This window comes from Pithys albifrons, chromosome 17 (assembly GCF_047495875.1).
Source record: "Pithys albifrons albifrons isolate INPA30051 chromosome 17, PitAlb_v1, whole genome shotgun sequence".
NCBI classification, from domain to species: domain Eukaryota; kingdom Metazoa; phylum Chordata; class Aves; order Passeriformes; family Thamnophilidae; genus Pithys; species Pithys albifrons.
In genome coordinates this window covers 637,210-663,225 of record NC_092474.1, presented here as the reverse complement: position 1 = coordinate 663,225, position 26,016 = coordinate 637,210, and the positions used below count along the sequence as shown (strand labels likewise).

Here is a 26,016-nt window from a genome sequence, read left to right as displayed (position 1 = left end):
TACAAATAACTACAAAATACCAGCAAAACTTTAAGTAGCTTGGGAAAAATGCTCCTGGTGATCCCATTATCCTATTACCCCTGGATTTACTTTGTTCTCATCACTGCCATAGCAGCTCACAAAAATGCACAAGTATCTTTTCACAGCACCCAAGTCTGTGTCATACAGGGAAACACCCCCTCCTGCCATGGCCAGGTGAATGCCCAAGCTGCTACAAAGCCAGTTTGCTTTTCTGTGGCCCAGAAAGGCAGTGCAGTACCAGGGTCTCAGCAGGCAAGGTGTTTGCTTCATATGGAATTGGAGCCTCAGAGAAAGACTGAGCCCAAAGGCAAGTGTAAGCCAGGCTGGGAATGGGTGGGCTTTTCCCCTGCGCTGCCCTGCTGTGTTAACCATCACCTCCATACCCACCCTTGGGAGACAGAAAAGCTCTTCCATCATCACAAAAAAAAGCTCTTGCCTACATCACAATGATGGGTGCCAAGGAACGCACAGGACTCTGATAACCCCTTATCGAGGCATTCAAGCTTTGCAGAAAAGGTTTCTTCTTCCTTTCAAATACCCAGACCCCCTCGAAATAACCAGTAGAGAACAAAAAAACCTGTCGATGTCATCTGATTGCATCACCCCTCCTCAGTCTCCGGGAATCAAAGGCACGTCTCCAAACAGCTCTTAGCTTTGCAAGGCAAACCAGATGTTCCCTAACACCCAAACCCCGGCCGCCTGCGAGGTGCCGATGGGCTGCAGCACCGAGGAGCGGCAGGACCGGGGCTGTGTCTGCGCATCTGTGCTGCGGAGGGCAGAGGGATGGGAGACGTGCTCCCAATACCCAAACGCCTCTCTCTGCCAGCTCCTGCGCTGCCTTTCTCCTCCCGAACCCGCTGGACACACCCAGAGGCAGCGAGAAAAAAGAAACCCACCCCAGAATCCGAGGGGATGCGGCAGGCAAAGCGCCTGTTTCCCGGATGGATGCAGCCGAGCCCGGGCGGAGCCGCGGTGCCCAGGCAGCTGCCGCATCCCCGCGGAGAGCCCGGCCGAGCCCACCTACCTGCTTCTCGTCTGCGGGGCGGCGCGGCGGGGGCGGGATGCCCGCGGCGGGGACCGGCGGCGGGGAGAGAAAAGGACAGAGAGTGAGGCGAGGGGGACGCGCCGGGCCGCGGGCAGGAGCGGCCGCGCGTCCCCGCCGCCTCACCTGGGTTCACCAGCTTGCTCTTGTACCGCATGCCCGTGCTCATGGTGCCTGCGCCGAGCCCAGCCCGTGTGTGCGAGCGGGAGGGGACGGAGCGAGGCAGTGCGGGCGGCGGGGCCGCGGCCGCCCGGGGCCGCCAATCCCGGGAGCTGAGCCCGCCCCGGGCCCGCCCCCGCCGAGGATAGCGGGGATGGGGCACCCGAGAGACCCCCGCCCTGCCCTGCCGTGCCCCGCCGGGGGACAGCGGGGACGGGGCACCCGAGAGACCCCCGCCCTGCCCTGCCGTGCCCCGCCGGGGGACAGCGGGGATGGGGCATCCGAGACACCCCCGCCCTGCCCTGCCGGGTGACAGCGGAGATGGGGCACCGGAGAGCCCCCTGGCCCTGCCCCGCCAGGCGACAGCCAGGCTGGAAGCTGCCGGAGCCGGGCAGGGCAGGGGGACCCGCCGGCTGGAACATCGCGGTGACCGCTGCTCAGCGACCGCCGGGTGACAACCGGAGCGGGGACGGCAGGAGCCGGGCAGGGGGACCCGCCCAGAGCATCAGAGCGACCGCAGCCCCATCCGTGTGACAGCGGGGCCACCCCGAGCGCCCCCAGCCCATCCGTGTGACAGCGGCGGCGAACACAGCCCCGGGCCAGTGGGATGTGCAAGAATGACCCCCTGGAGTAGCTGCCCCTGCACGTGTGCACCTCCATGAGGGTTTGAACACTATAAAAGGCAGCACTCGCTGCTATCCCAGAAGCACAACAGCCAGAAGGAGGAACACAGCTTTTAAAATAAATAAATAAATACAAAACCCAAACACAAATGGAATAAATAGGAAACGTGTTTCCAGATTTAGTGTCTCCAAATACAGTGGGAAGTCCTGAATCATTCTGCAGCCATGCTGTGTGAAGTAGGAATGTGTGCTCTGTTTCCATTAAAAATTTTTTAAAGGGGTTATATGGAAAGCTATTTTAGGTAAAAGCTGTCAGTATAACTCTTAAAGAAAAGGCAAGAGAACTCAAATGAACAGCAGCAGTTGCACATGACTTGAGAACAGCTCACAGAAACCTCAACTCAACAGCAGAAGAGACAGGAGAGTGGGATGTGAAGCCCTGGACACCCAGATCCTTGCCCGGACTTCCATGGCTGCAGGGAGGAGTCATGTCTTCCACATTTCAAGGACAGGTACATTATCAGACCTGAAACTCTTCTGAATACAGGGCAGGATAAGCTTGGCAGGGTGATGGCTGCACAAGTGCAAGGGCACTGCCCTGCCTTGGCACAAATCTGACACCAATGCCACAGTACCAACTTTTCAGACCCCTGTAGTCATCACAGCATTTACCTTGGCATTTCCTCCATCTTCTCACTCAAAACATCCCTCATATCAAAACAAGGAGACACTTTCAAGACCAGAGACTGGCAATCCCAGGCACATTAATTTTAAAACCCCATTAGCTCATTCTGAGTTCACTTTTAGCCATTGATTCAATGCATCAGAAAAAAAAAATCAGGTAATTGTCAGCAACTTTCCTTGTTTTTAAACACTTGAGAGCCACAGACCATTAGAGACTCTGCACCACAATTAAAGGCACCAAGGAGCCAATCAGCCTTTCATGAGTTGTTTTATAGTCTGCCACAGTGGTTTAAAGCTAATGAAGACTGAAAGGACCACAGTCAACTCTCCTTGATCCTGCTGAACAGTGATTATCATGGTTACATGTGGGCACTTTCTCCCAGTGCTGGAAAATGTCAGCCTGGAGAAAGCCAGGGTGGAATTCAGAGGAAGGGACTTGCCTTCCATGCCCCCTGCACTGCTGACACCAATGGAGTGGAAATGCAAGGTCAGAAAAGTATGTTCTAGCCAGTGTCCTCTATCCAGAGATCTTCACACTAGCAAAGACTTGGCTTGACAACTATTCATTCCCCCAGTAAGCTGTGAAGGATTTCAACAAACCCAGTTTCAAATGTAACTGAAAATTAGCATCTGACAACATCAAAGAAGTGGTAGAAAGCACATGGGATCAGGTACTGCAAGCCCTTCCTGGACTGTTATTAAAACAGATCTCAGATTTTGAGCCAAAATGCTCCAACTGGAATCCACAAGCCCAAAGAAGGTAAAGACTATCAATTGATAATCAGTATCCACCAGTAAAAACCTGCTCACTGAGGCTTCCCACCTAAGAACTGTGACAGTGGCATTAGGCACCTTGCTTGGAAAAGAGGGAGGAAAAACCCCTCTGTTTTTAATAAAATTAAAGACTAGATGCTTCCCCATTGTCCTAGTTGGCTTTGAAAGGTGAAGCTTTCATGTTACCTTTGCTCAGAGAGGCTAATCCAGCTGGTAACTAACCTGCAGTCTGGGCTCCCAGCACGGGTGGGGCTGTCCCGACTTCCACAAGCACAGACAGACAGAGTAGCATTTTAAGAACGTTGCAAAATGTGGCAAAATTCTGAAAGAAAAACAACAAGAAAGGTGCAAATAACAGCAAAGTATTGATGAGATGAAGTTTGCTGTTAAATCTTGGGCCTCTGGACAGACGTGTGTAAATTCAAATCTTCATAAAACCTGAACAGACTTTGCATGAACACAAACCTGTCACTTGGTTTCTTCCTTCAAACTTCTTTACAGGAGCCACTGAGGTAACAATGTAATGTCCATTCCATGCAGGTCAGCTCCAAACAAGCCAAATATGCATCCCTGTGATGCCAATCATTTGTGAATCCTATCCTGATTAAACACCCATTGCTAGACAGCAATTTAGGGCTAATCATTATATGAGACTCCCTAATTTAGTACAGAAGACCAAGTGTCTCAATCCCATATTTGCAAAGTAATTTACACTTATGCATATATAAAACATCCAAGACTACAAAAGCATGCAGAAGAAAGCTATACACTCAGTAATGACATGAAGGAAATACTTTATAAATTCAGGAATGTGCAAACAGATTTTCCAAGGTATTTACCCACCTAAAAGATGTCAGTAGGTGCCTAATGAACTCTGGGAAGACAGTGGGTGCAAAGCCTTGCTACCTAACTTCCAGGTAAGACACTTTTAAAGTTGTTTTGAAATGAAATCAAAGCAGTTGGTATGCAGACAAAGTTTAGAAAATGCCTTCATTCCCAGGGGTAAACAGGACAATTTCTTTGAATACACAACCTGCAAACCATTACAGCACTTCAGAGATTAGCTTGGAAAAGCCAAAATAAAACAGAACAACAAAAAACACCCCAAAACCATTTTCCACATTCGTACAATTTATTACAAAACTTCCAATGAAAATTAGTGTTATGGTATATAAAAAGTTCAGCACATGCCACCGCTCAGCTGACAGACAATGCCTGTGACAAACTCCTGTCACCAACACAGACCTGCAGCAGACAGAGCCTCCCTCGGGGACACTGCACAGGCTGTTCGTGCACAACGTTGGTGTGCAAGGCACGACCATTCACAACAGTCAGCTCTTTTTGCATCACTGGTGAATCATCAGCATTTCCTGCATTTTCTCATCCGTCACACAAATGAAAATCACCAGAGATGAAGCGTCAAAAGTAACAAAAGCAGAGGGAAAGTTCTGAAAACCTGATGTGATACATAATGACTTAAAATGGCAGGTGAAAGTTACGATACTGTGCAAACACGTTTACTGTAAACAGGCACCCAAGTATTAACCACGAGACTGTTCAGAACAACCTATCAGATACATGATTAACTCCTTAAACCCACGACAGGGACTAGCCCACACAGCAAGCTCTGATCAGCTTCTGATAAAAAGATATAGGAAAGATAATAAACCCACATTTATAAGTATGAGGACAGCGTTACCAAAAGAATCAAAAAAGATACACTATAAGTTGAATAACATTGAATATATAAACCAAGCCGTTTCACAACACCGGTCTTCAGACTTTGTGTTTATTTTAACGCAGGTCTTGGTCTGTGGCATCCAGATTTGCATTTGAACGGTACCATTCGGGCAAAGAAAACAGCACCCATCCACTTAGAGAACCGTTTGCTGCTGGGAACAAAAGTGGAAAACAAAGAGCATTAGAAAGGACGAACTCTCAGCACCGTCAGAGCATTTGGGGCAGCCTGAGCCCCTCGCAGCAAAGCAGCACGATCCAGGAACAGGGAGTTTCAATCCCTGCATTAGAACGAGACCAGCTGAGCAGTTTGGCCCCGAATGTTTATCACAAAAGTCTAATAAGAGCTAATAAATGAGAACTCATTTTTAGCTACATACTTTCTTAAGCACCCACACCCTGTCTCTGCCTGCAAGAGCACAAGAACCGTGTCACAGCTCACCTCCCAGTGCTGCACGCCAGGCACGGACCTCAGCCCATCATGGGAGGCGTTACTGCTGCTGGGGGAACCGAACCACGCAGAGAAACGGCCACAAGTGAGCAGCAAGTCCGATGTCATGCACCAACACTGCTATGACACTGCTTAGGCAAAACTGGAAGAGTTTTTCCCAAGCACTTGTACTGCACTATTCCTATGGCTGAAAAAAGGGATACTGCTCTGTAGTTTCAAAAATAACTGCCAGTTTTTGATATTTCGGCAGTTACTTGCCAATAGAAAAGGCTGCTACAAAGAAAGCAGAATTCCAGCCTTCCCTGAAAATCAGGTCTTGCTTGGGAAGATGTGTCAGATTTGGGAATCAGGAACACCTCAAATTCTCCAGTCCCAAAAATACTCATTCCTGACAGGAAAAAAAAAACCAGCTTGAACATTCATCCAGATGGAAACAAAGAAATATCCCAGAACACAGTGCTGTGTCAAGTCACTTCATAAAATATAGTGCAACACCCATCCAGACTAAGCTGGGACAAGCAGCAAGGAAAGCTGACAACAGGGTGCTTTGCTCTTTGCCATTCTCACTGCAGGAATCCTGTTCAATACACAATTACTTCCCATTTGAAGAAGTCCATCACTTCCCATAACAACTACAACAAGCAACCCAGCAACAAGGCTTCAAAGCCAGAGTCCATCAATTGCTAAGAAAATTCAAAATTAACTGTTGTGCTAATCTGCTGCTTCAAGTAAGAAAGAGAAACTTGATTTCTGCCACTGCCTGCCTAACTCTAATCTGTTACAGAAGGTACCTCCAGAGGAAACCGTGACTGATGTTTCAGACTCACAAAAGAACTGGAATTTCCAATAAACATGAAGGTTTGGGTTATAAGCACAGCTGTGCACTGACCTTACCAGCACTGGCTACACCATACCCACATTTTATGTGCTTGAGAACACACTGGGGCAAAGTTTGTTTGTGCAGTTTTAGTGTGGATTCGTTTCACTGCTCGCTCTTTCTCATCTCTGTGTGAGACAGTATTTTATGATACAATTAGCTGGGTATGCCAAGCCTGACCTCCAGCTTTACCAGCCCAGCCTAACAGTCCCCGTGCTCCTTTCACCAGCACACAGCACTAATCAGTGCCTCCACCTGCAATGTCAATTCACACCATCATTTAAGAACCAGGACACGTTTCTCCAGTGTGCCATTACAGCAAAAGCTTCTCAGTAAGCAGAGTAAGTACCAGGCACTATGTACACCTGCAGCCTGATGCACATGGTCACACTGCTCCGAATCTTGTATTTGTAAACATTTCCAAATCCTTGGGAAGGAACGGGCTTGTGCCTCCCCCTCAGCTGTTTCCAAGATCCCCACTACAATGCAGGGCAACTTGACATCTCCACGTGTTCACTGCCGAATTCCCAAGGAGAGAAATTTGCTTGATGGGCAGCTACACTTTTCTCACTGACCTAAATTGTTTTTCTTCCAATAGCACTCATTTTACATTGTAGCTACATCCCTTTGAGTGCCCCATCATCACCAAGAACTCTGAGAAATGGCATCTTTCCATAAGGCAGACGATTACTGGATGACACCAGTACTCCTGTAGATGTTTTTGACTCATTTTGTTACCTGCACCCCAAATATTTTGAATTTCTGCTATTTGGTCACCCTCTGTTGACTTCACTACTTCAAGTTTGCTCCCTTTCCTTTGCTGGTCTGTACAACCCCTTATTGCTCCCCACAGCAAACATCATCAGCTGGGTTCATACACAGTTACAAGACCAGCCTTTGAACTGCTCTCTAATGATCCCCAATTAAATATGCTAACACTGATAGCCATGAGTCACATACACACACCAGGCTGCAAGCTGCAAAATGGTAAGAAATGTTCCTCTGTTTCTCTAGCAAATGTTCTCTGTTTCTCCAGGTGGCCCTGAAGCATTTTCAGGTTCCCCAGGACACCCTGTCAGGGTTGGCATGGACCTGGCAGGTCTGTGACCTCCACACCTCAGGCCCAAGGAACTGTAAGCCAGAAACCATCACCCCAAGCATGCAAGAGCTGCAGGGGATACAGCAGTGAGTCACTGGGACACAGGGAGAGGTGGAGTGTGTCAGCTGTGACCTCCCTGGGCAATCCATCCTCCCAGAGTGCAGGGTGCCCCTGCACACACTGACAAGAACTGGGAATGCCTCTGCAGCCCCCATGCTGTGGATTTCTGCTTTCCCAAGGCACTGACACACTACTGAAAGCAAATAGATGTATTTCCATTCACCCCTGACAACAACAATTTCCATCAGAAGACTGTTGTGCCAGCCCATCCCATCAGTGCAGGGTTTGCTGAACAATTCCAGTCAGAAGAGCTGGAGAATGATGGTGCTCTCCTGGTTTAGTTTTCAGCCAGGGAAACACCCACTGGCAGTGCCAGGCAGTTGTTCCAAATACTCCAGATTTGCCCAAGCTTCACATTATTCTCTAGGCTCTCAATTTCAGCTGCCAAAAACTACAACATGATCTCTGCTTCCTCAAATGACATTTCTGATCAGCTCAGTTCAGCAGCATCTTCTAGAGGGCTGGTTGCCATGGCAATGCCTTTGTGCTGTTCTGTTAAAGGATGTCAATTCACTGGTAGAAAGAAGGAGCTGTTTGGTGTCTTCAGCACTGTTCTTATCAAGAATCAGAAGTGTCAGTGAGCCCAGGAGGTTTCAAAATAGTTGTGGAAATTATAAGCTATACTAAAAAGACTTTTCAACATCCTACAGATATTTTAAGTGCAAGATGCTTGAGGTTTTTTTTTATCTGAACATATTTCCCTGACTGTATTTCCAGATGGCCATATTAGGTTTCCATAGCCTGGCTACTGTCACTGGCTTGTCCCAGTGTGATCTTGAAGCTGAGTGCAGACAGACAATCCAGATTTGTAAGAATAACAAGAGGAAAACAGACTGCAAAGAGATACACTTTCAGAAACAGAGAAGGAAAAGGAAGAAACATCCACCAACAACTGTTTCATTTGATAAAATAATGCCAGCTTTTCATAATCATTGCTCTTCTGAGATGGACAAGCTCAGAAACCAGTACATATGCTACTGGAATTACTGCAGGCTTAATTCAAAGGCATTTCATAGTGGAGCACCCAAATAAAACTAAACCTGTTTTAGGTTTTGGTAACTTACTCTCCCTTCCATGTTTCTCTTCCAACCTTTATTTGAACTGCCAAAAGTAAGAAGTAATAAGCATCTACACTTAAGAACAGTCTTGTGTTTTAGAAGAAAAAAAAAAATCTGAAAAAGATTAATAAAGTGAATCTATCAAAAGTTAGGATAAAAACATTGTTAGTGCTTATTCCAAGAATATTTTGGTGTTCAGCTGTGCTTTCATTGCCTGCTACAATCTCCTCCACATGCACTGTTTGTGCACAGAAGCCATGAAAGGTTTAGAGGAAACAGGCAAAAGTGCAGGTCAACACCCCCTGTTAGGGCTGCACTCAAAGATCTTCATCAGCACCACCTGCACTCACAGGCTTTGTCACAAACTGCAGCTGGAAACAGGAATGACCAGAGGGCCAAAATCATCTCCCCTCCCAGCTCTAACCCAGTCTCCACCAGTGCTTGTCCTCATTCCCTGTCAGGATTCCACTTCTCCCCAGCAGAGACCTGTCCATCCTCCCTGCAGGCTCTGAGCATATTCCCTGGATATCATCCTTGCCTTTGTCACTCCCCCTGTGCTTCTCATGCTCCAGCCCTGACAGCAAAGGAAACTGCTTTGAGTAAATTCTCCCTTGGCTCTTCCCATAAAACCTTTAAAGATGCCCCTCCTCAGAAGGGCTCAGGCAAAGCAGCATTTCATGGTAATACAGACTCATCAGTCTTTCTGCCAAGGATTTAACACTTTTTAATCACCATGCAATGCTGGACTCCTTCTAGAAAACCCCAAAGCACCCATCAATCTCCTCTCCACCTCAAAATATGTCTGAAACCAGCAGTGGGGATTTCACATATCTGGATATTAACACATTTCATTATTCTACTGTTTATTCTCCAGCTCTTATCTGTGCAGGTGTTTACACCACACTTCTCTTTTCCCCAATTACCTGAAAACATCTTCATATCTGTGCATTATGAAGGGAAAATACTTTAAGAGACTTTTGAAGAAAATATAAAACTATGTTTGTATCCAAAATATAAAGAAGCAAAAATGTTCATTTTTACATAAACTGTCTATAAAGTCACATATTTTTCTCAGCACAAAGATAAGTAAGGGTACAAAAGAACAACTGGAGGTGAGACTGATCCTTTAAAGTTCTTGCAAAACCAGAACCTGAGAGATGTTCACGATAAGCTGTGATAGAACAAAAAGATTGGTATCAAGTACATTTAAATTTGTTGGCAGTTTGGTTCTGTTAACCACTGTGATAATTACAAGTTTCCTGGTTTCTCTAGACTTAGGGAGTTGAATAAAACACAGCAAATAAATCTGCTGGGAATGCTGGAGGTTGAACTCATCACTCCTAAACTGCAGTCAGTCACCACACATGAAAGAAACCTCCCCAAGGGTGAGTTCTGGGTGAGGATTCACTGCAACAGGATCCTACAGCAACACCCTGGTTTGGCAGGGCTGTGACTGCAGCTCCCACTGTGCCTTCTGACCAACAAATCACACTAAGAATCTATCAATACCTCAAGGGTAACAAAAAATAAGTTCAAAAGCCTTTCTTGAAAGCAATCTGTCAAACATGATTTCCACAGCAGCTGCAAGATGGAGCTTAGCACATTCCAAAGAAACAGCAGGACCTCCACGAACGAGGATCTCATTCAAATCCTCCTCAAATTTGTCCACACTTGGTATTTCAGACCAATTAACCTCCTCAAGATGTAGTTCCAGCTAAATCACAGCAAGCTCATGGGAACACTCAGGTAAATGTGCAAAGGCCCCCTGCTCAGCACACCTGCAGGTCCAGGATGTGCTCAGACCAGCACTGTGAGGTACCCACAGAGCAGCATTTCCCCTGGACACACAGAGCACACTGTTTGCTTTCGTAGCCATGGCTGCAAACTCGGCCTGGGACAAACCCTGCTCCAGTCTGTGTTTAGAAATACCACACCCAGCACTGCCAGAGGCTGTGGAACACAGGGAACCTGGGACCATTCCTGGCTAACCAGTAGTGGGAATGCTACATCCCACCAGCCCTCAGATGCTGATTGCACAGCAAAGCCAATATCCAGGAACTGAAGAAAGAGCTCTGGATATATTTGTACCACTTGCCACCCTCTGCTCTGCAAACAGCCACAGACAAGGCTATTACAGAACCACAGAACATGCTGAGTTGGAAGGGACCTCCAAGGACCCTCGAGTCCAACCCTCAGCCCTGCCCAGGCCCATCCCCAGTCACACCCTGTGCCCCAGAGCATCACCCAAACACTCTGGAGCTCTGGCAGCCTTGGGGCTGTGCCCACTGCCCTGGGGAGCCTGCTCAGTGCCCACCACCCTCTGGGGGAAGAGCCTTTTCCTGAGATCCAACCTAAACCTTTCCTGACACAGCTCCAGCCATTCCCTGGGTGCTGTCCCTGGTCCCCACAGAGCAGAGATCAGTGCCTGCCCCTCATGAGGGAGGTGTGGCTGCAGTGAGGTCTCCCCTCAGTCTCCTCCTCTCCAGCTGAACACACCAAGTGCCCTCAGTGTCCTCACACCTCCCCTCAATGCCCTGCACCATCTGAGATTGAAAGTGATTTTTTTCTGAGTATCAGTTTAAAGGTGCCATATGACTAAATGTGACTTGTAAGTCATGAAAATAATTAGGCTCCTTTGCAAGAAAATCATTTATGCTTCATTAGCTTTCTTGCACCAAACAGCCATTTTCACAAGTGGTCAGTTTGGCCACATGAAAACAAAACAAAGCCACCATGAAAACTTGGAAGCTTCAGTTCAGCCTGGAATATTTAACAGTACTGAAGAGGCTGCATAATGACCAGCTCCTGTCTAGGGAAGGAGAGCTGTCTGCCAGACACTGCTATTCCAAACACTGCATGGTCAGCCACAGAGTTATCCCCAGGGGTCAGATTTTCAGCTCTGGGAAAACATCTCTTAGATGGAAGTCATGATGTGAGGACCCCTCTATCTGCAACAGTTGGAACTGTGACAGTAAGAAACCTGAGATTAAATTACTTATTTCCCCTTAACTACTTCATTCAAAGAGCAGAGTGAATAAAGCAGTAAAACCATCAACTTCTGCCTAAATTAGAATCCAGTGAATAAGTTTATTGCTTAAACTTTTTTTTCTTTATGTAAACAGGAAGACTGAAAGTTCAAATAAAGGCAACAAAAAATCTCCCTTTTTTAGGCTTGGAATGTTGGCAGCTGCCACAAGGTCATAAGGGATAATAAAATCCATTTTATTCAAGCTTTACATTCCACAAGACCAACAATCTCAACTAGAGTATTAAACTGAAGTATTAAGCAACAAGACTCCTCATACCCTTCTATTTTTTGTTCTTGCATTTAAAACCAAAGTTATATCAGAAGGGCTACATTCTGAAGGAAGAATTAATATTTGCTACAAGACTTTTTTCCTTCACTCCCTCTGACCCCACCTAACCCATCACACACACCCTTCAGGGGAGTCTGCACTCAGGACACATGACCAGTTTGTAAAACTGTGTTTGGCTCCTTGAGAAAACTGCTATAAATTCAGCAGCCCACACGCCCCAAACACCCTGCCCTTTGTTTATATATAAACAAATTCATTTTCTGAGCAGCGTGTGCTAGCAGAAACAAAGCCAGATGATCCAAAAATAAGGCACTGAAGAAAAGCATTTACAGGTCTTACAAACAGCTGGAAAGGGAAGATTTGCATAGACCTTCTTTAGTCTACTCTGAACATCACTCAGTTCTTTTCTGTAAGTACCAGATGAGCAAGTCCAAAGTGCAAAATCAACAATAATCGTTGTGAAAATCTTATGTAAGAGGAGCAAACTAGTCAGAAGAGCAGTACCTGATGCATCCAGATGTTGAACATCCTAGTCATCCCCAGGCTTCATCCTCATCTGGGCTTGCATCTGGGCGATCATCTCCTGCATGCGGCGCAGCTGGAACACAGAGACACCCACGTGTTCAAACAACCTCATGGGAAGGCCAAAAACCCAGGAAAACATAAATCTTTTTCTCCCATGGCAGAATGCAGATCCTGTTTTCTCCTTCACAAACTGGGAATGTCCAGTAATTCACAAAATGTAATACTTTGGCTTTCCCCATCTCATATTCTTCAGTTCATCACAAGACTCACAGGAACCCTTATAATGAAAATGGAGCAATACAGTCCCAATCTTGTGCTGTCTGCAGACCTGCAAATCCACATTTCATGTACAGTAAGGGAAACATGTCCCTCAGGTGTGCACAAAGACACAGCTGAGAGAGCTGAAGCAGCTTTGCTCTGCCACAAGTGCCCAAAGCACAACACCAGGTACCAACACTCATCTCGGGGCAGTCACAGAACTCTGCACATCTTTAGCAACAGTAACAGCTGAACGTGCACACAGGATTTAAAAACTGCTCCAAAAGAGGAAGATGTTTATAAAATTTGGAAAGTCAGACTAAACAGATTAAGCACCAGTATTTTTTTCATCTAAACAATGATTTTTCCTGGAAATAACTGTTTTCTTAAGGCATTTTTTATAACACTTATAAGTTAGTTGCCATCTCATAAAAGGCCAGTTATATTTAATGTTTTGTTGCTCATTTTTTATGTTGTGTTTTTTGTTTGGTTTTATCTTAAATAACATTAATTGGAACAAATGTTTCTAAGAAAGGGGAAAGAACCACTAATACAGATTTTTCAAAATGTGTATGCAAATACCTCTAATTTGGTTTACAAATGATTGGGAACTTCCTTCCAAATGGAGCTGGGGAAGCTCCACAGTCAAACTACAAGTGCCCCTCTTACAAACTGGGAAGGAAAGAGGTTACAATTTCCATGCACATTGTACAAAATATGAATCCATCTCAAACTGGAGGTCATGTAAAAATCTGAGGCCTGTATAACAAGTTCTCATCTTCTTGAAGCAGCTGGAGAATTGCTTTCAGTTATTTTCAAGGAGGTCAGGTGGAACTCCAACTCAAACCCCACTATGTTCAAACAATTACTCTGCACTTCCACCCAGTCAGGCACAGGAACTGTTACTGCAGCAGATTCAGTACAAAAGAACCTGAGACAAGCACTTGACTCCACGTGTGTGGTGTTGAGCTGTTGTTTTGGGTTGTTGTTTTAAAAATAAATAACCAACAAAACCCAGCCAGAACTATCATGGAACAGGGAACATTCATTGCAGGTGCCTGTATCACTTTTTACTGCCTGGGCTCAGACAGAGTTGTAGGCAAGAGTAAGAATCTGAAGATAACTGAAGAGTGAAAGCCAGAGTGCAGCACAGCCAGCAGGGCCAGAGCCTGCCCAGAACTGGCTGGCTCATGTTCTTACCCTCCTGCTGCAGCAGCACAGGGCTCAGGACAGGCCAATTCAGGTCCTGGGGCTGCAGCAGAGATGCCCTCTGACAACAACAGCATGGACACAGCTAAGACTGCAAGGATTGTTATAAACCCACCCACATCTTTCTGATAAATACTTTAAAAGCTCCTGATCCAAAAGATGGCAAAATGCTGCAGGAAGGAGGAAAACAAAAGCAGAAAGTTTCAGAAATGAGAGTTGCATTGATTCCATGATACATTAAAAAAGAAAAGTTTCAAAGATTCACTTGTACAAATGTAAGACACCTGGTCTTCTGAAGTGCCTCCCTGCAGATTTTCCACCAGAATAAAACCAGTGTTTTGGAAGTTCTCCTACTTGAGCTTTCCCAAGAGCACTCCAAGCTGAGCCACGAAGCTCTCCCAAAATAGAAACTGCTCAGTAAGGACAGGGAAGATGCTGCTGCACAAGTACTGTGGTGATTGCTCCAACACAGCATTCTGCTAACAGCCAACAGCACACCTGAAGGCTTAAATACAGCACTGAGACTCTCACTGTCTTAACCTTCACTGATAAAAATATGTCCATGCCATGAAGGAAATCAGATGCTGCATGTGACACAAAGCTAAGGTGGCACAAAAGCCCCAGGAGACCAACTCTGCCCCAACATTAATAATGCAGCAAGACCTTCCTCTTCCATTCTCCTGTGGTGTTTCTGAGACCTGCTGGTGAAGCCTCAGCCTCATCCATTAGTGCAGTAATGGCAAGTTTCTGAAGGGATTTTACTGTAACTCAGTAGAAATTTCAGGCAAAAGCCTGTTTAAAAAACTAGACAGATTGTTGTTTCCTGTGGCCATTGGTAGGTAGTAAGTTACTGAAGTTCCCTTTTCATAAGGGAAGTTGGCAAAAAAACAATAGATACTCAAGCACACACATCTCTGTCACTGCATCCTGGGCTCCATCAGCACTTTGATTTGGCTTTCACTGAGCATTTGCTATGCAAATAGTGGCTTTTTGCTGTGAGACTGTGGCTCCCAAGCTCTAATCAAACTCACAGCTATCACTTTCACAAAGTACTCTGAGCAGACAACCCGTGAGAGTGAGAGTCACCACAGTGAAAGCTGGGCAGTGACTGCAGGGCTGAAGTGCTGAACTCAGGGCTAACAACTGAACTGGGGGAGGCTGCACAGCAGCACCCTGGCATGGGCTGCACAGCAGGAATCCTCCAGCTCAAGAGGGAAAAGGGGAATCCAGCTGTACTGTGCTCAAGTGGTAACCATGCAATTCTTCAGCAATTCCTCAGGCAGGACCCAGGACATGAGAGCCATTCCTCCACATCACAACACAGCCCAGAGCAGCTCAGGAACCTACAGCAGAGACAGATACAACCTCTGCTCTTAGTAAAGGAGATTGTAAGGAATCACACCAAAGGCTGAAAGTGCTGTCACATCAACACGTGTGTTCCCTTTGCTGTTGGGGCCTGCAAGCATCAAGGCCATAAAACCACTCTGATCTTGCTCAGCAGCAACTCCTCTCACGTGTAGGAGCAGCACTAACACTGCCCTCTGTCCCCAAAGAACAGGTGTCACAATGTGACAGCACAGGACCAATGCACACCATGGAAAGGAAGGTAGGAAATAATGTTTGGAAACCTGTTAAAACAAGTAATTCCTGTGAATGCTCAGATAACAAAAGGCAAAAGAATAACCTTAACTTTGGCATAAACACCACTTAGTTATGTCAGGACTAAATGTCATGTAACTACTGCAGCAACACAGACAGGAAAAAAACATTTAAAAGGAGAGTTAAGGTTACAGAGTTAAAGTGAACCAGGCACCTCCTTGATGGCTCCCATGCCCATAACATGGATACACAGCTCTGCTTTACCTACATTTCATCACAGTATCAACAAATACTACTCCTGTTTGAACAGGGTGAGCAGCTTTTCACTGACCACCCTACAGATATCACAGGAAGAGAAGTGATAACAAAACCCCAGTATAATTCCCACTGATGTGTTTCCCCTCCCCACAGCAACTCTGATTATTTCTGCCCATGTCTTTACATTTGAAAGTTCATAAGGGAAGAGGCTGCAGGAATAAGGCAAGATGGGAAACAGCACAATGGATTTATCTAGTGGATGTTCCCATGGTAGGGGCTGTTGATTAAAAACAGTTTCAATACCAAAGAATACAAATAATCTTGGTAAATAAAGACAAGAAAAATATTCCTGATAAATTCACAACATTGGAAATGGGGCTTTCACTGAGATAAGTCTTTCCTAGGACATGTTGGCATAAAGAGCAGAAGTCACCATGGCCACAGCCAGTGCAGTACATGGGCAGCATGCACAGTTCCTTCAAAAAGCAACTCAAATGGACCAAAAAAGGCTTAGAGAGAAAAAAAAGTTATTTTTCACTCCAGTCCCTAAGGGATTCCCATTGGTAATTCCTCACTGACAGTTTTCTTCTTGTGTCTTTCTGTAGGACTAAGACTGTAGCACTTTACAGAGCAGTGCTGAAACATTCTGCTGCCTTGCATTGGGCAGGAACATCCCACAAACAAATTAAACTTCACAGCTGTTTTCTCTTCCCTCAGGTCTGCAGGCCTTCATCAGCACTCATCCTGTCTCTGCACATAAAGTTTCCACCTTCTCTGTCACAAACATCCTTCCCCCCAGCCCTGCACCTGCAGGCAGTTCCCTGCACACACTCCCAGCCTGGCACTGCCCCCTCTGCCCCACACCAACCTGGGGCTCCTCACCAACTCTGCCAAAGGGTTCAGCATGCTCAGAAAGTGGAAGGACAGAGAAAACAGCTTCAACATTGTGGATGATTCCACTCCACTCAGCCCAGTGCTGCCCAACTCCCCTGAAGGCAGCAGAGCCAAGGGATTTGCCCACAGCCTCGGGACAGCTCCCTGGATAAACCAGAGGAAGCTCATTCCTTGCTGTTTTCATGAATCACCCCTCAAAACTTTGAAAGGTTTTCATTATGTTTTCAGAGTAGGAAGAATATGGCACAGAAATACAAGCTTTAAGGTTGTGCCCATTTACACTCCAAAACAACCTGTACTGCAGCATATTTACTGTAAGGAACATGAGTATCCTTATTCATATTTTCACTTCCCATCTCAGAAAAACAGGTCTCCAGTTGCAAATGAGCAAAAGCATGACCAGACTGAGCAATAAATACAAAGTGACAGATTAGCAATTCCAAATTGCTGAACTGAGGACCACATCCTTTGGCATAATAAAAGATCATTTAGCAAAAGTGATGCTTTGATAAAGATGATCCTGGCACTTGCCCAAGCATTCATTCCTTCCAAGGTTATATAAACCTCACAAACTGTAAATAGAACTTCAAGCACCGTTACTGATGGGAATGCAAAACAGGAGGGGAAATGGATATTTGTTTTCTCTGAGAAGGCCATGGAATGCAAGCCCATTTCCTCTGTGCCTCTTTCCTCCACAGCTTTTTCCCAGTCTGAACCTTGGGGGTGATTTTGAGATGAAGGCACTTCATACCAGCTTATCCACAGAAGATTCTGCAGAGCCTCTTGATCTCTTTGGAACAATAGAATGCACAAGCTAAAAATGTATTTGTTTTTTCAAGTTCTAACCTACTCCTCTGCAACTTCAGCAGCAATTATTCAGAGGTGATTAGCCCCAGAGGAAACTTCCAAAGACTGTCCTCCAAGATATTCAAAATGTCATCCCTTTAGTCATGTTACATAAAGACACATTACATACTGTGTATGTGTGTGTATATACATATAAAATTCTATCTGTACATTCACACAGAGTGGTCAGAATAGACCAGTATATAATAATAATGTGCCTGCCCTAGCACAGTTCCCAAAGGAAATGGTTATAGGAGAATTTTTTCAGGCATAAGTCTTAATATAAATAGTTCTACAAGGACACCCAAGTTTCTACTTAACTATTAGACATGTACAACTTATATAGTTCAAATAACAGGAGAAGCAGCCATGACTTAAATCTCTAAGTCTACTGCTGAATCTTGGAAGCCTTAAGGAGAAAAAAAGAACAAGAAAGCATTTTCAAAGACTGCTCCTGAGAGTTTCACAGCCCCCAGGAGTGCTGCCCACCAGCTGAGGAGCTGCTGCTGCTGCTCTGCACACACAGCAGGAAAGGGGAGGCAGCTCAGGGGGGCACAGAACACTTGCAGAAGCTCCACTCTAAGTGCACAGCAGCCATCCAGTGTGCTTATGCTGCTGAAATGAAGTTATACAGTGATAAATATGCAGCTCATCCAATCTCCAGTAATTCATATTATTAAATGCTAATTATGGGGATAATGAGCTGCTTCTGCATTTCCCTTTAGGAAAATTTTTTGCTATTTATGTCAGCGTGGCAGGGTTAGCCAATAGCCAACCAAGGGGAGCTATTTTTAAATATGGGTGCTCAAAGGAAGAGGGAAATGCACAGACCAAAGTGACAACATTTCACAAACTTCCATGTAGGGAGTCAATCTTTACCACAGAAACACACAAAACTGCTGGTAGCTCTTTATGGGTTTACTCCAAGTCCCTGCACAGATGCACTGATGGTTTACATCATGCCTTCCTGCATTTATGGACTTGGACCCAGGCTGAGTTGGAGAAAAGAAGGATAAACATTAAAAACCCAATATCTTGCAATGGCAGAAAGCCCTCAGCTTCCACTCTGCAGGCACTCCTAAGCACTGGCAATGTACTCCTTGAATTGAAATATGAGCCTAAAAATTTCCAAGTCTTCACAACTGTAGCATAAAAACACTAAGTTGAAAGGCCTAGAAATAACTTGGAACCAGAGTGAGAAATCATGGACTTGGTGTTTTCAAGCTCTGAGTTGACAGGTGCAAGAGAAATAGTATTAACTAAGTCAAGATTAAGATGAAAAAACATACACATTAATTCTATAATGGGATTTTTCTACTCCATAGCCACAAGAAAAATGCACAGGTAACATGCTCTTGGTAAGCACAAGCACATCTGAAATGGCATCAGCCTGTCAGGCTCTCCCAACTCACTCTGTTTAAAGCAGCACATGTAGCTGGCAAACAGAAATTGATTTCAATACTATAAAATAGCAAATATCCTTATGGATAATTAGGACACAAATGGGAAGGGATAAATATCCTGCCTACAGCCAAGAGCCCACATGTTGCTGACCATCCCCAGTGCAAGAGACTGCAAACACCACCCTGCCTGGGCAGCTCCAGGGCTCAGACTGGCTCTGGCTGTGCCACAGCTCCAGTCACACACTGCCAGTGGAACACAGGCTGGAACAGAGCCTGCTGTATTAAAGAACTACAGTTTTAGAAGCTCTCTCTTACCTCAGCCTCTTTCTGCTGGAGGATTCTATCCTTGTCCACCACTTCCTCTTCAACAGGCCTGTTGAAGAAAAGAATGCAAAATCTCCAAGAACAGACTCAAGGCTTGTATTTCAATTAATGGAACCTCAGCAAAGTCTGCATCCTTCTGCACAGGGGAAATTAGGACATTCTTAAACTTGTGCTCCCTTTTGAAAGGGCCATCTTTACCTCACAAGCTCCAACTATTCACTCTCCATTTCTTAAAATTTGATTTCTTCACTTCACAGGGATTTTTTTGCAATTTAATGAAGAGATTTCCTTCATTATCTATCCATGGTACAAAAACCAAACCAATAAAAAGCTGTGCAGATTATTGTCTTTTAAGATCAAAATGCTTTGCTAAATATTAGAGAGCAAGTGGAGTGTGGACATGAGTAAGTTGCTATCCAAAAAGATACAGCAAAGGTAGATGTGGGTTTTTTGCATTAAGTTGCCAAGGACAGAAACCTTCCCAGGAAGGAAAAAAGAAAATACTAATTGCATAAACCCCACACACATTATCAGAAAACTTTGTTTGGTCTGATCTTCTCTTTTGGCTGTCCATGAAGGAGCAAGAGAACAGCCATGGCAGTGCTGCAATAACTGGAGAAGCAATGTCATACCTAATCAGATACACTGGAGCCTACTGAAGTGTGCCCACTAGTGTTTATTTTCTCCAAGCAGACATCCTTAACTGAAAGCTTTTCTTGCTTGCACCCCACTTCTTTATGCACATTCCAATTAAAAGCTCAGAGAAAAGGGAATGGATACAGGACAAGCAGCCATTTGGAGCACAGCACTTTGCTGTATGTTACTCCTCCTCCAGAGGAAAGTGTCACACAAGTTTCAGTAATTCCACAGAGGGAAATCTCACCAGAAACAGTCAGAGTGAGGAGGAAGAGCAAGTCCAATGCCCCAGTGGCAAAGGAGACTCCCAAGCAGCACCCACTTACTTGCCAGTGCGTTTCAGCCTCTCCGAACGGAAGTTCTCGTAGTGCAAGTCTTGGGTCACCTCCTGCAGGTCCTGCATGTGTGTTCTGGAACATGCAAAGGGATGTTGAACATTCTGTCCTCATCAAAGGAAAGACAAACATCCTTTTATCTTCTCCTGCTGGTTTATATAATGGATGCATTCAGCAGAAACCTAAATCCTTGCAGGCCAAGCCAGCACGGAGCCAGCCACAACTCTGCTGTCGTGCTCGCTGCTCTGAGTTCAGACCTGAGAGACCCCACCAAGAGTCTTCCAAGACACAAAGTATGTTCTCCCCCTCCTGGCCACTAATTACTTTAGATGAGTTGTTTGTACCAGTGCTTGCAGTGTTAAGAGCCTTGGAAAGACAGTTATTCAGAAAAATACTTTAATTCTTAAAGTATTTTATTGCTCTTTTATGCTGTCGGGTATAATTTGTAACTGGGAACTAGGTGGAGCTCCTTGGCTCACACTGCCTAACAATTTCCAACTGTCAAAGGAAAGGAAACCCCACTTGCTCCCAGTGCCCAGCAGAGGGCAATCCCTGCCCGGCAGAGACTGAACCTGGAGTGACACAATGGAATTCCATGTCCAAAACCAGCAAAACATCGTTTGTTAAAACATGACTTAAACCCATTTACGCAGACAGAATATCCATATCAGCTGAAATCATGAAGGGGTGGGGCATCATATTTAACAAAGGCCTTCCTATACTGCCAAGGAAAGTGCACTTTGCTTTTAGAACAGATTTCACTTAGAATAATATTTTAAAAGCCTCCCTGCCCCAACAACTGCACTGCAACAAAACTTCTACTGAAATGTAAAACCATCAGATCAGTTCACATCAAGGCATAAAACCACATAAATGTGGCAATTTAAAATACTGAAAATATTTTCTGAAGTCAGAGGTGAGAGGACACAGCAGCAAAACAAGCTGCAGAGCACTAGAATGCTCCTCTGTGCTGCCATGAGACCCAGTTCTGAATTAAGGAGCTCGTGTTGTACTGCAGGCACTGGCACAGCTGGGTCAGCACAAGAGGGAACCGTTGCTGTGACTCACACGAGCATCGTGCGCAGCTTGAGGAAATCGTTGTGCTCTGGGTTTTCAACCTCCACCACTCCCCAGGGGTACAGGCGGCCTCTGATCTTCTTCCCCTTCACCTCAATCAGTTGATTGGATCCAATAACAGCGAAGGGAATGCTTGCCTAGTTGAGACAGAGAAAACCAAGTTACTGATTTTTGTCTTTTGTCTTCTTTTTTAAAGAAAGCACTTAAGCAACAGACAGGACAGGGGGGGAAAGAAACGTTGAAAAATGTTACTAAAATCCTTTCCCATCAGAAAAGCAACAAATCCTGTTCCAGGCAATCAACCTCCCCTAATGAACACCTGCAGCTTTGGTAGGATCAGTCTGTATTAACAGAGGCAGAGAAGGAAATGACTCTGCTTTAGGAACACCTGACTGTTGTTCAAGCACAGCCTGGGCAAGATGTGTCATTGACATCAATCACCTCATGCATGGAGAGCAGCCAACAGAAACACTTCACATACAGACTGAATGAGCCAGGGAGAGAATTTCAGACACATTCTTCAAGCACCTTTGCAAAGTATCACAGAACAAAGAGGAAACTACTTCAGTACAACCTTTATTATCTCATCTAACAGGAGGAAAGTTGTTAATTAGTGCAGCAACAGTAACACACACTCTCCCCCTTGGTGCATGTTAAAGTCTTTGAGTCAGAAAACAGATGCAAACAATAGTTCTTGGTGAACAGTGGCCCACACTTCAAAGAAAAAAGAAGATAAAGTCACAACACATTACGTTTGGAGTTCTGATGAAACAGATTGGAATAAAATACAACATCCAAAGACAACTGGAATTTTCAACACCTTGTACAAGGAATAGAGCCCCTTTAGGCATATTGCAGACTGAAGAACCCCTGCAGCAAAATAATAAATGAAGAGTGAAACTTGCCTTTAAAACTCTAGTTTGTTCTTTAAACTCCTCATCTTCATCAGAATCTGCATCAGGGAGCTGATAAATCCTAATGCCATGTTCAGAAATCTCATCCAGAACCTGAAAGTTGACAAAAAAAGAAGAATAATAAATTCTTATTGTGAGGAGGGGGATTCAGTTAAAAACGTTTCATTGATTTGCTCGTCTGTCACAAACATGCACCTGGCTCAGTGTCCAAGATGCCAAACAACACAGGCTTTAAGGTTTATTTAAAGGCACAGAAGATAAATGCATTTTTAGAAAACACAGCAAGTAAATCATTAAAAAACACCAGAAGATTTACATGACACATAATACAGAGCAGACAAAAGCCAAGTGAGGTTAATATGTAAAAAAGGGTAAAAGCAATGAACTTAGAGAAGGGATTCCTTAGTTATAGACTCAAAACCATTCAGCACATGTCAAAGTATATTTTTGTGCATTTGATGCATTCAAAAATTTAAAAGACAGTGCATATTTCCTCTTGAAATCAAAAAAGACAAAAGCTATTACTTAACACTGGAGACAGTCATTACAAATCCACCAGGAAAAAACCCTGTTCTTGAACAGTTGTCTTTATTGTCACTAATGTCTGAACTTATGTAAAAAATACAGTGTCCATCTTCCCATGTACATTCTTGTCCTAATGAAACCACCAAGGGAGTAGCCAGCACAACTCCAGGCCTTTGGCAGTTTCAAAAGGTGGAACAAGTCAACCCTTCCTCCAAAACTAAGGGAATGCTTCTATGCCATACTATTAAAATCCAACAGTCAGCTCCTGTCCCTGCATCAAACACACTGGCAGGATTTCCTTTCAGTGGTGTGAGGAGAGCACGAAGAACACTGAAATTCCACAATGACTCTCTCCTGGAAAGGATCTTGGATGTTTCAGCAGAAAAGGGTGACCTGTGCCATCCTTCCAGAGAGGTTTTCCCTGATGAGCTGCAACTGTCACCCCAGACAGCACCCAGAACAAGCACCTGCACTGCTGCACTAGTGACCCCTTGGGGTGGGCACAGCGGGGCAAAATCAGGCAGGGGTTTGAGGTAATTGCAAAAATATTCAGAAAAGTCTATGCAAGGACCTGTGATGCCATAACTGTGTATGTAACTGGAGATTAACACAAACACACAAACAGATGAAGAGCAACGAGGCTGGAGAAGGGACTGGAGCACAAGTGCTGTGGGGAGAGGCTGAGGGAGCTGGGGGTGTTCAGCCTGGAGAAGAGGAGGCTCAGAGGTGACCTCAGCACTGTCTGGAACTCCCTGAAGGAAAGTTGTGGCCAGGTGGGGGTTGGTCTCTTCTCCCAGGCACTCAGCAATAGGACAAGGGGGCACGATGGGCTCAAGCTCTGCCAGGGGAAATTGAAGTTGGAGAGCAGAAAGAAATTCTTTGCAGAGAGAGTGCTCAGGGATTGGAATGGGCTGCCCAGAGAGGGGGTGGATTCCCCATCCCTGGAGGTTTCTCAGCTGAGCTTGGCCGTGGCACTGAGTGCCATGATCTGGTAAAGGGACTGGAGTTGGACCAAGGGTTGGACTGGATGATCTTGGAGGGCTTTTCCAGCCCAATCCATTCTCTGAGTCTATGAGAAGTTGCAATGAGCATTGTTGGGTTCCTCAATCCTCTGTTGTGATGGCAACCGACAGCCACGGTATAAATGAAACCTGTCCAACCAGAACTTGATTAGCAAACAGCTGTTTAAAACAAAACAATTCTCCAGATCCCTGGAAGAGGAAGGACCATGTAGGAACCACAGCAATTCCCCTGACAATGTTTTCCTGCCAGGTATATAAACATCCCCCGCACTCACACACGTGCTTGCACTGAATTCAACATTATGAGCCCCCACCTACACAGGCAGCAATATTTTTTAAAGAAAAAAGAAATTTGGGCAGAAGTGTTGCCAATAAGCAATTAAGTTACACTGACATAATGGCATTTAGCTCAATGCATGTTGTCACTGCTTTGCAAAATGGAAGAGAACTAAACTGTCACCAAATGATAATAAAGATGCACAGCCGGGGTAGGTGGGGCAGTGCTGCAGTGGGATGATGCCTTTAAGGAGCTGCATAAAACAAGAGAGCACATTTAACCTGGCTGAGATCTTGAAGATAAAATGCAAGTGAAACAATAACGGGAAAGCCAACAGCAAGGGGTGCTAGAATAATATATTACAGCTATTAAACCTCCTGCTTTCCTGAAAGGAAAAAGAATTGCAATAAAAACAAACCGTATTTTATGGTCCTAACAATGAAACAGCATTTTGCTTCTTCAAATCTGAATTTTATTGGCCTCAGAGGATTCTGTGTTCTTAAAGATTAGCCTTCCCATGGGAAATTAAAAAAAAAGTCAAAATATTAGTTCCCCTCTCATGAAGTCATTCTTTTGAGCATGTTTCCTTAGCAGCCTTGCATGGCACAGCTTGTGAAACTGCCTTGCATTTCTTCCCACTCAAGAGTTTTACAAAATAACTTTGAATTCCAGAAAGAGCAAACAGGAATGACTCCAAGCTGGGTTTCCTTTGCAAGCACCATAAGCTAATCTGCTGCTTGGCCCAGAGCAGCAAAACAAAAACACTTTACTTCAGATTGAGGGCCAAATGGCAGAGACATCTAAAAAAAGGAGGACTTCAAGCTGCGTCAGCAAAGCAGGACTTTGATTCCTACTCTTGATTAGAGACTCTGTTGGCCAAGATGCTTTGAGTTAGAACAATATACAGTAGCTCTGACTTTCAAAGCTTTGGAACCACATTATACATTTGACTTTATATAAACTCAGTTTGCAGAGTGACCTTTGCTGCAGTATAAAAATAAGGAAAACTTGTTTACCTGTTTCCTACCCACTCCCTGAGAGCACAGATGCCATTCACCTCGTTGGACCCAGACAATGCACAAATGTGGTGTCCATATGTCTGAGCCAAGGCTGTTTTAGAGATTAGTTAGTTAAAGGTAACTTTGCTCAAACTAGAAAGGGTTGGACGTGGATTAGCACCAAATATGGTCACAAGAAGTTGCCTTTAAATCAATCTGTTCATCACAGGATTTGTAAACTGGGATTCATCTCCATCTTCCATAATAAATACACACCATAAACCTTCAATCTAACATGATGTACAGAACTCTGCTGCAAACTAAGCAACTCCCAATTCACACTGGGGAACATTTGCTTGCACCACTGCCATGTTTCAGGTAAAACCCAGTGTCAACAACACAGAGAAGTGACTGTCACACAGCACGGGCACTGTGCCATGCCCAACCCCAAGACAAACCATCAAGCAGCAGATAAAAACACAGGTGAGAGTCCCCAAACAACTACAGCAAGTACTGAAACCTGGCAAGACTGTGTTCCTCTTCATTCCACCTAAGAACTGCTTCTGGGGAAGATGAGTGCAGCGAGAACCTATTTTATATCAGCTCATTTTGTGTATTTCAACTGACAAAGCAGAACACTCAAATTCCCAGGGAATTACATTGTAAAATTATTCATGTGCCACTTAAATGCCTCCTTAAAATCTTTCAACATCATTCTGGTCCCAAATGCTGAACTAACAAGTGAGCACCCATGAAAACTGAGCTGAAGTACAACTGCTGAAAGACCAAAGACAGTTTCTTTATAAAAAGTAACAGCTTCACAAACACTATCACTGAGATAAAAATCTTTCACCAAGTCAGTACAGCCACAGAAAAAGAGAGGCAATAAAACCAGCATAATCAGCCACATTTCTGCTTTATTATTTCCCTATTACTTCATTCAATTTGCACACA

General features: G+C 44.8%; 2 protein-coding genes across 5 annotated transcripts in view; both read right to left on the bottom strand.

Moving 5' to 3' along the window:
- Positions 1-1,280, bottom strand: part of SEPTIN5 (septin 5) — a 42,935-nt gene extending 41,655 nt beyond the window's left edge. The window contains exons 1-2 of one of the 2 annotated variants that reach the window (XM_071571784.1): positions 1,190-1,280; positions 1,046-1,056 (exon numbers count right to left, since the gene is read on the bottom strand). In XM_071571784.1, coding sequence (XP_071427885.1) covers positions 1,046-1,056; positions 1,190-1,232 — 54 coding nt within the window. In that variant the 5' untranslated portion in view covers positions 1,233-1,280. The remainder of the gene's footprint in view (positions 1-1,045; positions 1,057-1,189) is intronic. The other variant, XM_071571785.1, reaches the window with a different exon arrangement.
- A 3,133-nt stretch (positions 1,281-4,413) lies between these two features.
- Positions 4,414-26,016, bottom strand: part of LOC139679760 (septin-2) — a 36,481-nt gene continuing 14,878 nt past the window's right edge. For 2 of the 3 annotated variants that reach the window (XM_071571787.1, XM_071571789.1), the window contains exons 8-13: positions 22,232-22,333; positions 21,318-21,463; positions 20,241-20,324; positions 19,270-19,327; positions 12,467-12,560; positions 4,414-5,192 (exon numbers count right to left, since the gene is read on the bottom strand). In XM_071571787.1, coding sequence (XP_071427888.1) covers positions 12,492-12,560; positions 19,270-19,327; positions 20,241-20,324; positions 21,318-21,463; positions 22,232-22,333 — 459 coding nt within the window. In that variant the 3' untranslated portion in view covers positions 4,414-5,192; positions 12,467-12,491. Of the gene's footprint in view, positions 5,196-12,466; positions 12,561-19,269; positions 19,328-20,240; positions 20,325-21,317; positions 21,464-22,231; positions 22,334-26,016 lie in introns of all 3 variants that reach the window. The other variant, XM_071571788.1, reaches the window with a different exon arrangement.